Source organism: Trichomycterus rosablanca, chromosome 18 (assembly GCF_030014385.1).
Source record: "Trichomycterus rosablanca isolate fTriRos1 chromosome 18, fTriRos1.hap1, whole genome shotgun sequence".
Classification (NCBI taxonomy): domain Eukaryota; kingdom Metazoa; phylum Chordata; class Actinopteri; order Siluriformes; family Trichomycteridae; genus Trichomycterus; species Trichomycterus rosablanca.
In genome coordinates, this window is record NC_086005.1 from 381977 (window position 1) to 397570 (window position 15594).

The following is a 15594-nucleotide window of genomic DNA, read 5'->3' on the forward strand; positions in this document are numbered from 1 at the left end:
GAGGGGGTCAGGAACACGAACACACACACACACACACACACAGGAATCTGCAGTGTGAATGTTTACATGCATCCGATGTGTTTTAGCACAACCTAGTAGGGGTGGGTTTATAAAATCGATTTTTCGATTCGAATCGATCTTTATTTGAACGATCCGATATTGATTCATATAAACGCGAGATCGATCTTTTAAATACCCCCTTTAATCTCGCGTGACCAGCCAGTGTTTTTTCATGCAACGAGATCTGACCTGCACATCAGTCCAGCACGGCAGAAGCTCAGGTTATGACCACTACACAACTTTCTGCACTGATTTTCGCTGGGCGACGGGTCGGTGCTGGATCCGGGAGGAACTCGGTGTTCGCTCTGCGATCAGAACTCGGCTCTCGATCGATGTGAGGAACAGCGAGGGGAAACACGGGGGCGAGGTTGTAAACAGGTGGTGGAGCGCAATATAGTTTCTATCAGAATACATCAGCACACACGAGTTTTACAGTATCTCTGACCTGATCGTTCTCTACAAAACAAAATATTTATTAACCTCCAACTCACTATAGAACAAGCCATGCTGCTCGTGTTGCCAAATCCACTCAGATTCATTTATTTCATCGGCGCACAAACTTTCATCTCTGGCTGCTTGTTGATGTGCATGTTTGGACGTGGTATCATTAAACCTTTCATCACTTCTCACGTGTGTTTTCGTGACAGAACGTAGTTTTGGAGAGCAGAGAAGCTCGCCTGTGATTCCCCCTGGTGATAGATGATGTAAAACCCCCCATCGCCCATCAGTCGTGTAGTGTGAACATTACAGTGACCCGGTGTTAATCAGAGTGTCGTGTCGTGTAAACTTGGCATAAGCTGTTCAACAGCCAGGTGTATGTTTACATTTACACTGTTGTAGCGTGTCAGACATATAAAATAATAATAAAAAATGAATGTTACTGTTTTCTGTTTTGGATTAATTATTTATGTAAACAAAATACAGAAATATTTTTAATAATGAGTGTTCTTTGTACAATTATCACATTCGTTCTCTGAACATCTGCACATATTTAAACAAAACCTGTTCATGTAACTCAAATATGCCTAAATGTGCTGAATCGAAATTGAATCGAAAATCGAATCGATTCAGGAAATTAGTGGCGATACCCAGCCCTACCACCTAGTGTTAACAGTATTAGCGCGTCTGAAATATAAATATAATTAATTAATCAACTTTGTGGCGATCTGGTCCTACTGTGGTTTACAAGATGTAACGTAAAGCTTCCACAAGGGGGCGCTCATGTACAAGTTCATTTTGTGTTTATGTGCTTGTTAAAATTGTTCATTTAATTATTATTTTTCTCTGCAAGCCATTTTTTGGCTCAAAGAACCCTGTCCTAAAGTACGTTAGCTTGTTGGGTATTGAGGAGGCATGTTCTGGATCAGTCCTGGAATCTCCTGGATCGGATCTTCCTAAATCCTACACAAAATCCTTGGTGGGGTTTAAAAAAAAGCTGCTGCAGCATAAAAACTAGGGATGTAACGATACGCTCTACCCACGATACGATTCATGATACTGGGTTCACGATACGTGAGTTTTTCTTTAAACTAAATGAAATTGAAGACGAACTATGACAAAGTTTCCAATATTAAATAAATAAATAAATAATACAAAAAAAGAAAGTATCCTCACATAAATAAATCTGTCTGGAAAATTCAGAACCTGGCAACCCTGTAGTGACGTCAACCAGGCGAGGTGAATAGCGCCAGCGCCCTCTGCTGTTTAAAGTGAATATCCATTCATCTCAAATGAATAACCGATTCGAATCGTGACACATGTGCACCGATTTTTAACTGTCCTGTGGTGCATCGTTACATCCCGAATAAAAACCATCAAACCTCGATGATCTGGAAGCTTCTGCAGTAGAAGAACGAGTGAAGGTTCCACAGGAGAGGCTCGGAAGCTTGGTAGAACTTCCAGAAGTCATTTATTAGAGGTTCTCGAGGCTGAATGACGCTCCACCCTGAATAATACTGCATGAGAACTAGATGTTTTGTATTTCAGCTCAGAATGATGTGGACTGATGTTCTCTGATGGGGTCTGTGAGGGGTTACATGGAACTGAAATGGAATTATTTGGATCAACACAGCGGGACTCACCTGGTACGATCAGTAAATCAGCCCCCGAATCCAACCCCAAAATATCAGCAGGTCTCTCAGCTGAAGAGAGAGAGAGAGAGAGAGAGGAGATGAAGATGTGATTAATAACCTCATCACTTCACTCTGTCACATTGATGATGATGTACTGAAGTACTGGTCCGTGTCTGAGGGTGGGCGGGTCGGATGGGGATTCAATAACTCACTATAACACTAAAAATAATATTAGTTCACGTCCCTGCTCTCTAACACAAGTAAAATCAGTCAGAAATGCTTTTATCCTGCAGTGTTTGGTGACTCCAGATCACATCCATGTTTGTAATCTTTATTTTCCATCAGAAATGTAGAATAATGTGGTTAAAATCCCCTCAGTCCTGTTACCCTTATGATTACTAGTCCAGTATCTCCACCACTAGGCTATGGCTCACTAGGTTAAAACCTCAATCCTGTTACTCATGTACAGCTTCATCTTCCACTTAGAAACCTTCTACAAATAAAACAGAGGTGCCTGAGATTCGACCCAAACACATTCTGAGTAGTTAAGTGTGTGTGTGTGTGTGTGTGTGTGTGTGTGTGTGTACCTGCAGGCTGAACGATGGGTTCTACAGAGTCCAGACCAGGCAGAAGTTCTTCTGTTAAAACGATCACAGGCTCTGGAGTTTCTATCCACACACACACACACACACACACACACACAGAGAGTTGTTGGGATCTTTAGAAGGCAACACTGGGAGGAGAATAGCGCCACCTGTGGGTATTCTGTGCTGCCCACTCTTGGTGCCCCTCTCGTTTTTACCTTCGGGGAGTTTGGTGAAGTTCTTGTTCAGCAGCTCCTCGGCCGTCAGTCTGGAGAAGTTGTCGTCGCCGAACGGGTTCCACGGCGGCTGCTCCAGGGTCGGAGGGGCACTGAGACTCGGACCGGGAGGGGCAGCGGGGGCACCCAGACCTGTGGCGGGAGGAGTGCAGATACTTGTGGTCGAAGGGGCGGAGGTGACGGCGCCGCCCTGCTGGCTGGGCTCGTACACGCTCTGCTGGGAAGACTGAGGAGAGCTCGACGGGGTGGCGCTGGCTGACCTGCCGAGAAAAGGGCGAACGAACGCACGAATGAGGGTGTCCACAGTCGAGCAGGCTTCACATGATACGACTAACATATCACTACAGTCCGAGATCACTGTTCTTGTACTGTGTAGGATTGTAGGACCAGATGATCGAGTCCTCCTTACTTGGATTTGTTGAGGTTAGCCTCGGCCGTAGCCGCCTGCAGCTGCTGCGTGGACTCGCTAACACACACGCCCAGCGTGGTACTGTGCGTGACGTCGCTCTGGATCCGCCTGTGCCCCGCCTTCTGGGTTTTGGGAGAGGAGGGCGGGGTCTGGGAGACGCCCACGTTGGCAGGCTGGAGAAAAGAGAAGTCAGACAGGGTTACGTTAAAGCAAGCACATACAATGGCTTCTGGTTGGCCGCTTAACAGACACCAGTGGGCGTGTATACAGTGGGGTGAGATGAGGTGTGATTACCACGTCCTCGGAGGTGGGTGGGGTCTGGGGCGTGGCAGAGGGCGGGGCCTCCTGCAGCAGTGATGATAGAGGAGGCGGGTTCTGTTGTGTTGGTGGCTGCTGCTGCTGCTGCTGCTGTTTACGCTTGGAGCTACGTGCAGGAGCGGTGGGCGGAGCCGGGCTCGACGGGGTGGGTGTGGCTTTCTGAGAGACTAAACCTGTCGCTGCTGTAGGGGCGGGGCTCGTCACCATTGTAGCCACGCCTCCTGATACAGCTGCTGAAGCTGGGATTGGCTGCATGGACCATCACACACACACACACACACATTACATGTTAAACACACACACACACACATACACTGAACACACACACACATTAAACACACACACACATATACACTGAACACATACACACACACACATATTAAACAAACACATTAAACACACACACACACATATTAAACAAAAACACACATTAAACACACACACACACACACACACACATTAAACACACATATTAAACACACACACACACACACACACACACACATTAAACACACATATTAAACACACACACATATTAAACAAACACACACATTAAACACACACACACACACACACACATACACTGAACACATACACACACACACACACACATATTAAACACACACACACATATACACTGAACACACACACACATATTAAACAAACACATTAAACACACACACATATTAAACACACACACACATTAAACACACACACATATTAAACACACACACACATTAAACACACACACACATATACACTGAACACATACACACACACACACACACATATTAAACACACACACACATATACACTGAACACACACACACATATTAAACAAACACATTAAACACACACACACACACACATATTAAACACACACACACATTAAACACACACACACACACACACACACACTAAACACACACACACACACACACACATATTACACACACATATTAAACACACACACACACACACACACACACATTAAACACACACACACACACACACATATTAAACACACACACACACACACACACATATTAAACACACACACACACACACACACACACATTAAACACACACACACACACACACACACACATATTAAACACACACACACACACACACACACATATTAAACACACACACACACACACACACACACACACATTAAACACACACACACACACACACATTAAACACACACACACACACACACACACACATTAAACACACACACACACACACACACACACACTAAACACACACACACACACACACACACATATTAAACAAAAACACACATTAAACACACACACACACATATTAAACACACACACACACATTAAACACACACACACACATATTAAACACACACACACATTAAACACACACACATATTAAACAGACACACACACATTAAACACACACACACACACACACACACATATTAAACACACACACATATTAAACAAAAACACACATTAAACACACACACACACACACACACATATTAAACACACACACATTAAACACACACACACACATATTAAACAAAAACACACATTAAACACACACACACACACACATATTAAACAAAAACACACATTAAACACACACACACATATTAAACACACACACACTAAACACACACACATATAACACACATATAACACACACACATTAAATGCACACACATTACATATTAAACACACACACACACACACATTAAATACACACACACACATTAAACACACACACACATAACACACACACATATAACACACACACATTGAACACACATACACACATTAAACACACACACACACACACATAACACACACACATATAACACACACACATTGAACACACACACATTGAACACACACACACATTAAATGCACACACACATTACATGTTGAACACACACATATACACTGTACTGTATATTAAACACACACACACATTAAACACATACACACATTAAACACACACACACATTAAACACATACACACATTAAACACACACACACATTAAACACATACACACATTAAACACATACACACATTAAACACACACACACATTGAACACACACACACACTAAATACACACACACACATTAAACACACACACACACATATAACACACACACATAACACACACACATTGAACACACACACACACACATTAAATGCACACACACATTACATGTTGAACACACACATATACACTGTACTGTATATTAAACACATACACACATTAAACACACACACACATTAAACACATACACACATTAAACACACACACACATTAAACACATACACACATTAAACACATACACACATTAAACACACACACACATTGAACACACACACACACTAAATACACACACACACATTAAACACACACACACACATATAACACACACACATAACACACACACATTGAACACACACACACACACATTAAATGCACACACACATTACATGTTGAACACACACATATACACTGTACTGTATATTAAACACACACACACATTAAACACACACACACATTAAACACACACACACATTAAACACACACACACACACTCACCTGTTTGTGCTGCGGCTGGCTGGAGGAGTGTGTGATCTGAGACTGCAGTGCTGCCGCCGGCTGAGCCAAAAACACCCCCACGGCTGCACACACACACACACACACACACTAATGGTCTGTCAAAGTTTCCCACAGTGCCCACCATGTGTGGATACGATGAGTTTAAAGTTGTGGAGATGTGTGTGTGTGTGTGTGTGTGTGTGTGTACCTCTCTTGCGTGGTGTGAGAGCAACAGGCTGGATGGGCAGGGCGCCCCCTATAGGCTGGGACTGTACAGCTTTGGGTCTCTGACGAGGTGTGATGGACGTCTCGGTGGTGGGAATGGGATCTGTGAGCCTAACACACACACACACACACACACACACACACACACACACACAGTATCGATCAGAAGTATTGGGACGCCTCTACTGAATTCATGTGTTTTTAACATGTGGTTCAGTAGTTCGCCTTCAAAAGCAGCTCAGATTAAAGCCTTGTTCCCAGCAGTCCTTACCTGGGCTTGGTCTGCGTCTGGCTCTTCTTCACCGCTGCGGCTTCACTCGCTCTGATTGGTTCAGGGAGCTTAGCAGGAAGCAGGGCATTCTGGGAAATAAAACACCACAGAAATCATGACCTGCTTCTAGAACCACAATAGCGACCCCTAGTCTCTGGTTGAGGCACTGACACAGGAGGCAGAGGAATACAGCAAAACAAATGATTGGTTCTGCACTGACTGGCCAGTGTGGTTGTTGTGCAAAAGAGAGAGAGAGAGAGAGAGACACTGACCTGTGTGTTTTGGACAGGACATTCATGTCGAGCCAGTCGGAAAGCAATGTGAGACACCTGATAAATATCGGGTCGTTTATCCGGATCGGGCTCCAACATGTAACCTGATCCATACGCCCCAAACACCAGAGGAACCAGAGGAGGGAAGAATAAATAAATCAGAATAAAAGATCAGACCCACAACCAAAGATCAGGAACTAAACATCAACCCTGATTATCAGAGAGGAACAGAGACCAGAGTGTGTGCTTTACACCATCAGATAAAGAGACGTCCGGTCAAACAGACGCTGGAGATCAGGAGAGGATGAAGGTGAACGTCCCAAACCTCACACTACTGTACTGAACTGTACCCCAAATTAGTGCACCAGGGGTGGAGACCCTAATTTACCACACCGTTCAGTGTATGGAGGAACACACTACACTCTCTGTGCTCTGTACACCCCATGTGGTGTGTGGGTGTGGGTGTGTGTGTGTGTGTGTGGGGGGGGGGACTTACGGATCAGACAGTGCATGTCGTAGGAATAACGGGAATTATCCGGGATGGTGAAGTTCCCGTCACATATAGCCACCTGACTCTCTCCAAACGGCAGGGAGAAGAAACACAGCTTATACAGTAAACAGCCCAGAGCCTGGAGAACACACACACACACACACACACACACACACACACACACACACACACACAAATATTAAAATTATATAAGTATAGTGTGTGTGTGTGTGTGTGTGTAGTTTATAGTGTGTATATAGTGTATATTGTGCCTATAGTGAGTGTATACAGTAGTTTAATGTGTGTGTGTATAGTATATATTGTGACTAGTGTGTGTGTGTGTGTATAGTGTATATTGTGTGTATATAGTGTATACTGGGTGTGTATAGTGTATATTGTGTGTATCGTTTAGTGTGTGTATAGTTTATAGTGTAGTGTGTGTAGTGTGTGTGTAAAGTGTATACTGTGTGCGCGTGTGTATAGTTTATAGTGTGTGTGTGTGTATAGTGCATATTGTGTGTGTGTGTGTGTGTGTTTAGACCACTGACCCAGATATCAGCTTTGATGGTGTCAGAGTGTGTGTGTATAGTGTATAATGTGTGTGTGTGTGTGTGTGTGTGTGTAGAATACTCAGATACAGTGGGGTCAAAAAGTATTTAGTCAGCCACTGATTGTGCAGGTTCTCCTACTTAGAAAGATGAGAGAGGTCTGTAATTTTCATCATAGCTACACTTCAACTATGAGAGACAAAATGAGAAGAAAAAAATCCAGGAAATCACATTGTAGGATTTTTAAAGAATTTATTTGTAAATGATGGTGGAAAATAAGTATTTGGTCAATAACAAAAGTTCAACTCAATACTTTGTAACATAACCTTTGTTGGCAATGACAGAGGTGAAACGTTTCCTGTAAGTCTTCACCAGGTTTGCACACACTGTAGCTGCTATTTTGGCCCATTCCTCCATGCAGATCTCCTCTAGAGCAGTGATGTTTTGGGGCTGTCGCTGGGCAACACGGACTCCACACATTTTCTATGGGGTTGAGGTCTGGAGACTGGCTTGGCCACTCCAGGACCTTGAAATGCTTTTTACGGAGCCACTCCTTCGTCGCCCGAGCGGTGTGTTTGGGATCATCGTCATGCTGGAAGACCCAGCCACGTTCCATCTTCAATGCTCTCACTGATGGAAGGAGGTTTTGGCTTAAAATCTCACGATACACGACCATGTTCATTCTTCCCTTAACACGGATCAGTCGTCCTGTCCCCTTTGCAGAAAAACAGCCCCAAAGCATGATGTTTCCACCCCCATGCTTCACAGTAGGTAGGGTGTTCTTGGGTTCTTCTTCTTCCTCCAAACACCACGAGTTGAGTTTTTACCAAAAAGTTCCATTTTGGTTTCATCTGACCACATGATATTCTCCCAATCCTCTTCTGGATCATCCATATGCTCTCTGGCAAACTTCAGACGGGCCTGGACATGTACTGGCTTAAGCAGGGGGACACGCCTGGCACTGCAGGATTTGAGTCCCTCTCGGCGTAGTGTGTTACTGATGGTAGCCTTTGTTACTTTGGTCCCATCTCTCTGCAGGTCATTCATCAGGTCCCTCCGTGTAGTTCTGGGATTTTTGCTCACCGTTCTCATGATCATTTTTACCCCACGGGATGAGATCTTGACCCCAAGGGAGATTATCAATGGTCTTGTATGTCTTCCATTTTCTTACAATTGCTCCCACAGTTGATTTATTCACACCAACCTGCTTGCCTATTGTACATTCACTCTTCCCAGCCTGGTGCAGGTCTACAATTTTCTTCCTGGTGTCCTTCGACAGCTCTTTGGTCTTGGCCATGGTTGAGTTTGGAGTCTGACTGTTTGAGGCTGTGGACAGGTGTCTTTTATACAGATAACGAGGTCAAACAGGTGCCATTAATACAGGTAACGAGTGGAGGACAGAAGAGTTTCTTAATGAAGAAGTTACAGGTCTGTGAGAGCCAGAAATCTTGCTTGTTTGTTATTGACCAAATACTTATTTTCCACCATAATTTACAAATAAAATCTTTAAAAATCCTACAATGTGATTTCCTGGATTTTTTTTTCTCATTTTGTCTCTCATAGTTGAAGTGTAGCTATGATGAAAATTACAGACCTCTCTCATCTTTCTAAGTAGGAGAACCTGCACAATCAGTGGCTGACTAAATACTTTTTGACCCCACTGTATCAGCTTTGGTGGTGTTAGTATGTGTGTGTTGTATATAGTGTGTTTATTGTATAGTGTGTGTGTGTGTGTGTATACAGTACTGACCCAGACATCAGCTTTGGTGGTGATGAGTTTGCCGTTATACAGGTTTACCATCTCAGGTGCACGGTAGGAGAGCGTGGTGTACCTGCACACACACACACACACACACACACACACACACACACACACGACAGTGAGAGAGTGAACACTGTTCTAAACATCACAGCCTGGTCGTGTGTGTGTGTGGTCGGGCGCTCAGCAGACACAGCTGGTGTCTGAAGAAGGGGCTGAATGGGGACTCCCCCCTGCTGTCTGAATACAGATAGAGAAGTCCTGTGGCCGCCCTGACCAGCGTGGGTGTGGTGCAGAAGAAGGTGAGCAGTATAAAGAAGCGTGTGAGGAGAGAGAGAGGAAGTGAAGACGTCCGTACTTCTTGATTTCCTCCTCCACAGCGGTCACGCCCTCCGTCTGCGGGTTCTGGAACCTCTTGGTGGCGCTGCCGAAATCACACAGCACGTAATGACCCTGATCATGGAGCAGAATGTTTTCCACCTACAACACACACACACACACACACACACACACACACACACACACGGCACTTTATAACATCATCCTACTGTCGACAACCAGGTCTGGAGTTTCCTTTGTTTGAGTCTCTGTGCGTACATATTCAGAAAGCACTGACGTGTGTGTGTGTGTGTGTGTGTGTGTGTGTGTGTGTGTGTGTGTGTGTACCTTCAGGTCGCGGTGAATTATGGGAGTTTTGTATTGATGCAGTTGAGCTACAGCCTCACAGGTATCACAAAATATCTGCAGCACTTCATTTTCGGTGAATCCCGTCTGCAAACGCTGGTTCATCAGGTTCACTACCTGACCACCTACACACACACACACACACACACACACACACACACACACACACACACACACACACAAAATGATTTATTTAATCCTCCAAACTATCTATGAGCTGCTCACTTTTCCATACTGCTGGCTATCACATGGTGAAGCTCCTGAATATATCGTGTGAGGTCCTGCTATTTTAGTCAAAATGTGTGTGTGAGTCGTATCCACTTCCCCGGATTTATCCCTCCCCACGGCTGCAGACCCTGATCGAGGCGGGTCTGCACCTACATGATGCGAGTTCACACGGTCATGCACTGCACTGTGCAGTTGCTTCAGACTGCCAGCAGAGGTCACTATTCCACCTGTATTGAGGAATGGATTCGGCCCGCCCTCCGTCATGTCTGTTTAGGCACCCGGCAGACTGACAGCACAGCTGATTTTTCTTTTCTAGGTCTTTTTGAGGACCTGCATAGCCTTTCAGAGGCACGACTGTAGGTAATCAAATGACGTGAGGGTAATTCTGCCGATCAGGATGATTATGATCACGGCCCGATTTTTTTTAAGGTGGTCGTAATGTTTTGGCTCATCAGTGTAGCTTCCTCTTCCCAACTGTCTCAAAATCCACATAAATAAGGTTCAGACTGAGAGCGCAGGAAGGTCGGAGGAGCAAAACTGCACACGGATCCACAGGAATGTATTTTTTTCCTTCTGCAGGAGCAACGTTACAGCAGAGACGAGAGAAAATCTCCGAATCGTTTTCGTGCTCGGTTAATTTTGCAGAACGTCTGGTGGTTTTAAACGAACGGGAGCCGAGGACGAGCGCGTGGAAAGTCAAGCCGGGTCAGAGCAGGTCAGACGAACAAATCATCATTCCACTCACAGAACAATTCCTCATCTGCAGTTTTAGAGCTGAATCAGAATCAGAGATGTGAAATAGTTCACATTTTTTCACTAATGAGCATGACATGAGGTTTATTACATCTAAATACCTCCCGAAAAAAAGTCATGAGGAATGATCAGGGGTGTGTTTGAGGAAACACCGCCCCCATGAGGCCAATTCCTTATACTCCAGGAGATTATACAGTAGATCAGGAAATTGTGTTTACCTTTGCAGAAGTCCATGAGCATGAGGACTTCCCAAACATCTCCTCCTCCTACAGCCGTTACACTCGAGTCCAGGAACCCCACGATGTTCTTATGGCCAGAGAGATCCCTCTGTACACACACACACACACACACACACACACAGCCGTGGGGTAAATGTAAAACCAGAACCTCAGACCCTGCAGACAAGCGCTCTGTTCTGGCAGGGATGGATGAGAGGCCTGGAGCTCCTGGTCCACAGTCTCAGTCCCTGTACACTGGAAAAGATCAGCTGGCACAAATACGTGGCACTACATGAACCTACTGCATGTTGAACAGGTTCTGGTCCTGATGTTTGTGCAGTAATTAGCTTCACCACAATTCACAACAATTGCTAGAGAGTTGCACCACTCGTCCCTCTCTCGCATACATTGGAAACCGTCACACAAACTTTCAGGCGAGGAAAAAATGAATAAAAAAACGAATCATTTTCCATCACACACTCACCATGATCTGAATTTCTCGCCGACACACCTGCAGGTCGTGTTCGTTATTAACGTACATCCTCTTCAGTGCACATCGCACACCCTGACCGGTCCGAACCAAAAACACGATGGCAAAACCACCTATAAAACACACACGCACCAAAATATGTTTCATTAACACAAATTATTACAAAATCTAGATTTTATTTGTTTTATTTACTGATACAGCCTGTCAGGAGAAAGCTGTTAATCAGAATCAGAACCAGAATCCCTGACCTTCGTTTATATATTATATACGACCACCTTAAGTGCAATGATGTCTAAACTGTGACTGTACACATACACACTGCAATCTATAACTGCAACTGTACACACACAGTGCAATATATAACTGCAACTGTACACACACACAGTGCAGTCTATAACTGCAACTGTACACACACACAGTGCAATATATAACTGTAACTGTACACACACACAGTGCAATCTATAACTGCAACTGCAACTGTACACACACAGTGCAATATATAACTGTAACTGTACACATACACAGTGCAGTCTATAACTGCAACTGTACACACACACAGTGCAGTCTATAACTGTAACTGCAACTGTACACACACAGTGCAATATATAACTGTAACTGTGACTGTACACACACACAGTGCAGTCTATAACTGTAACTGTACACACACAGTGCAATATATAACTGTAACTGTGACTGTACACATACACAGTGCAATCTATAACTGCAACTGTACACATACACACTGCAATCTATAACTGCAACTGCAACTGTACACACACAGTGCAATATATAACTGTAACTGTGACTGTACACACACAGTGCAGTCTATAACTGCAACTGCAACTGTACACACACAGTGCAATATATAACTGTAACTGTGACTGTACACACACACAGTGCAGTCTATAACTGTAACTGTACACACAGTGCAATATATAACTGTAACTGTGACTGTACACATACACAGTGCAATCTATAACTGCAACTGTACACACACACACTGCAATCTATAACTGCAACTGCAACTGTACACACACAGTGCAATATATAACTGTAACTGTGACTGTACACACACACAGTGCAGTCTATAACTGTAACTGTACACACACAGTGCAATATATAACTGTAACTGTGACTGTACACATACACAGTGCAATCTATAACTGCAACTGTACACACACACACTGCAATCTATAACTGCAACTGCAACTGTACACACACAGTGCAATATATAACTGTAACTGTGACTGTACACACACACAGTGCAGTCTATAACTGTAACTGTACATACAGTGCAATATATAACTGTAACTGTGACTGTACACATACACAGTGCAATCTATAACTGCAACTGTACACATACACACTGCAATCTATAACTGCAACTGCAACTGTACACACACAGTGCAATATATAACTGTAACTGTGACTGTACACACACAGTGCAGTCTATAACTGCAACTGCAACTGTACACACAGTGCAATATATAAATGTAACTGTGACTGTACACATACACAGTGCAATCTATAACTGCAACTGTACACACACACAGTGCAATCTATAACTGTAACTGCAACTGTACACACACAGTGCAATATATAACTGTAACTGTGACTGTACACATACACAGTGCAATATATAACTGTAACTGTACACACACAGTGCAATCTATAACTGTAACTGTACACACACAGTGCAATCTATAACTGTAACTGTACACACACAGTGCAATCTATAACTGTAACTGTACACACACAGTGCAGTCTATAACTGTAACTGTACACACACAGTGCAATCTATAACTGTAACTGTACACACACAGTGCAATCTATAACTGCAACTGTACACACACACAGTGCAGTCTATAACTGTAACTGTACACACACAGTGCAATATATAACTGCAACTGTACACATACACAGTGCAGTCTATAACTGTAACTGTACACACACAGTGCAATATATAACTGCAACTGTACACACACAGTGCAATATATAACTGCAACTGTACACATACACAGTGCAGTCTATAACTGCAACTGTACACATACACAGTGCAATCTATAACTGCAACTGTACACATACACAGTGCAGTCTATAACTGCAACTGTACACACACACAGTGCAATATATAACTGCAACTGTACACATACACAGTGCAGTCTATAACTGTAACTGTACACACACAGTGCAATATATAACTGCAACTGTACACACACACAGTGCAATATATAACTGCAACTGTACACATACACAGTGCAGTCTATAACTGTAACTGTACACACACAGTGCAATCTATAACTGTAACTGTACACACACACAGTGCAATATATAACTGCAACTGTACACATACACAGTGCAGTCTATAACTGTAACTGTACACATACACAGTGCAGTCTATAACTGCAACTGTACACACACACAGTGCAGTCTATAACTGTAACTGTACACACAGATATAACAGTGTAATATATACTGTTAAATAACTGTTCTGTGCAATATTTCTACACTGATCCCGGCACCAGACACTTTATTATTCTAATAGACACTTTGTTTGTATTTTTATTATGTATTATTTTGCTAGATTTTGTAGCTTAAGTGCACTTTTTAATATAATTAACCTTAATTAAGCTGCTTAGGTGTAGTTTGTTTTACCTCTATATCATTTACATATTTAAGCATCTAAGAGCTTGCTTCAAACATCTTATAGTACTTGTACAGTGACAATAAAGATATTTTATTTATATATATATATATAATTAAAAATTACTAGAAATTATTTTCCATGTAAGAAATATAGCGAATTTATTCATAAGTCCAGCAGCGCCGCCATGTGGACACTGAGAGAAGTACAGCTGCAAAATCTCTCTCTGGTTCATTACTGATTTTAGAACCTGTGAAATCCACATATGCACCACCAGAGAAGGTTCCTCATGAATCTACACTCAAAACCTTCTATCAGAGCTGCAGATAACAGAAGTTTCACTCATTTCCACACACGGCTCATTCTGAAAGTACCAGCTAATATCAGACAGAATTAGATTCCCATTTATCATTTCAGTGCAGCAAACTGCAACTGTGCATAAAAATGTGCAGACGTTTCCTTTCACACCACTGCAGAGTGGCAGAATTCGCAAGTCTGAATCCCAGCAGAGCCGCACAAACGTAATTGGCTGCAGATCGGACTCGTGTCAGAGGTACTGTGATCCGGCTCTCCTAGATCAGATCAGGGCTTGTGTAAGCTGTAGCATATTCACAATCGGGAAATGGATATGACTAGATTGTGAGATAAAGGGGGAAATAAAAAGCACTATTGTGCTAGCCCTACACAGATACAGATATGATCGTCTGCGTCTAATTTCCTGCAACTGAAC

The 15594-nt window shown here is 43.2% G+C and overlaps 1 protein-coding gene across 12 annotated transcripts in view; it reads right to left on the minus strand.

The window, feature by feature from the left end:
• aak1b (AP2 associated kinase 1b) overlaps nucleotides 1-15594 on the minus strand; it is a 30449-nt gene that overhangs the window by 14172 nt on the left and 683 nt on the right. For all 12 annotated transcript variants that reach the window (XR_010015297.1, XR_010015296.1, XR_010015292.1 and 9 more), the window contains exons 2-16: nucleotides 12215-12333; nucleotides 11731-11839; nucleotides 10514-10656; nucleotides 10206-10327; nucleotides 9839-9920; nucleotides 7547-7679; nucleotides 7051-7154; nucleotides 6779-6867; nucleotides 6491-6618; nucleotides 6283-6365; nucleotides 3656-3928; nucleotides 3362-3534; nucleotides 2935-3212; nucleotides 2720-2800; nucleotides 2142-2201 (exon numbers count right to left, since the gene is read on the minus strand). Coding sequence is in view for 3 of the 12 variants with exons in the window: in XM_063014500.1 (XP_062870570.1) it covers nucleotides 2142-2201; nucleotides 2720-2800; nucleotides 2935-3212; nucleotides 3362-3534; nucleotides 3656-3928; nucleotides 6283-6365; nucleotides 6491-6618; nucleotides 6779-6867; nucleotides 7051-7154; nucleotides 7547-7679; nucleotides 9839-9920; nucleotides 10206-10327; nucleotides 10514-10656; nucleotides 11731-11839; nucleotides 12215-12333 (1977 nt within the window). In the remaining 9 variants the exon portion in view is untranslated. The remainder of the gene's footprint in view (nucleotides 1-2141; nucleotides 2202-2719; nucleotides 2801-2934; nucleotides 3213-3361; nucleotides 3535-3655; nucleotides 3929-6282; nucleotides 6366-6490; nucleotides 6619-6778; nucleotides 6868-7050; nucleotides 7155-7546; nucleotides 7680-9838; nucleotides 9921-10205; nucleotides 10328-10513; nucleotides 10657-11730; nucleotides 11840-12214; nucleotides 12334-15594) is intronic.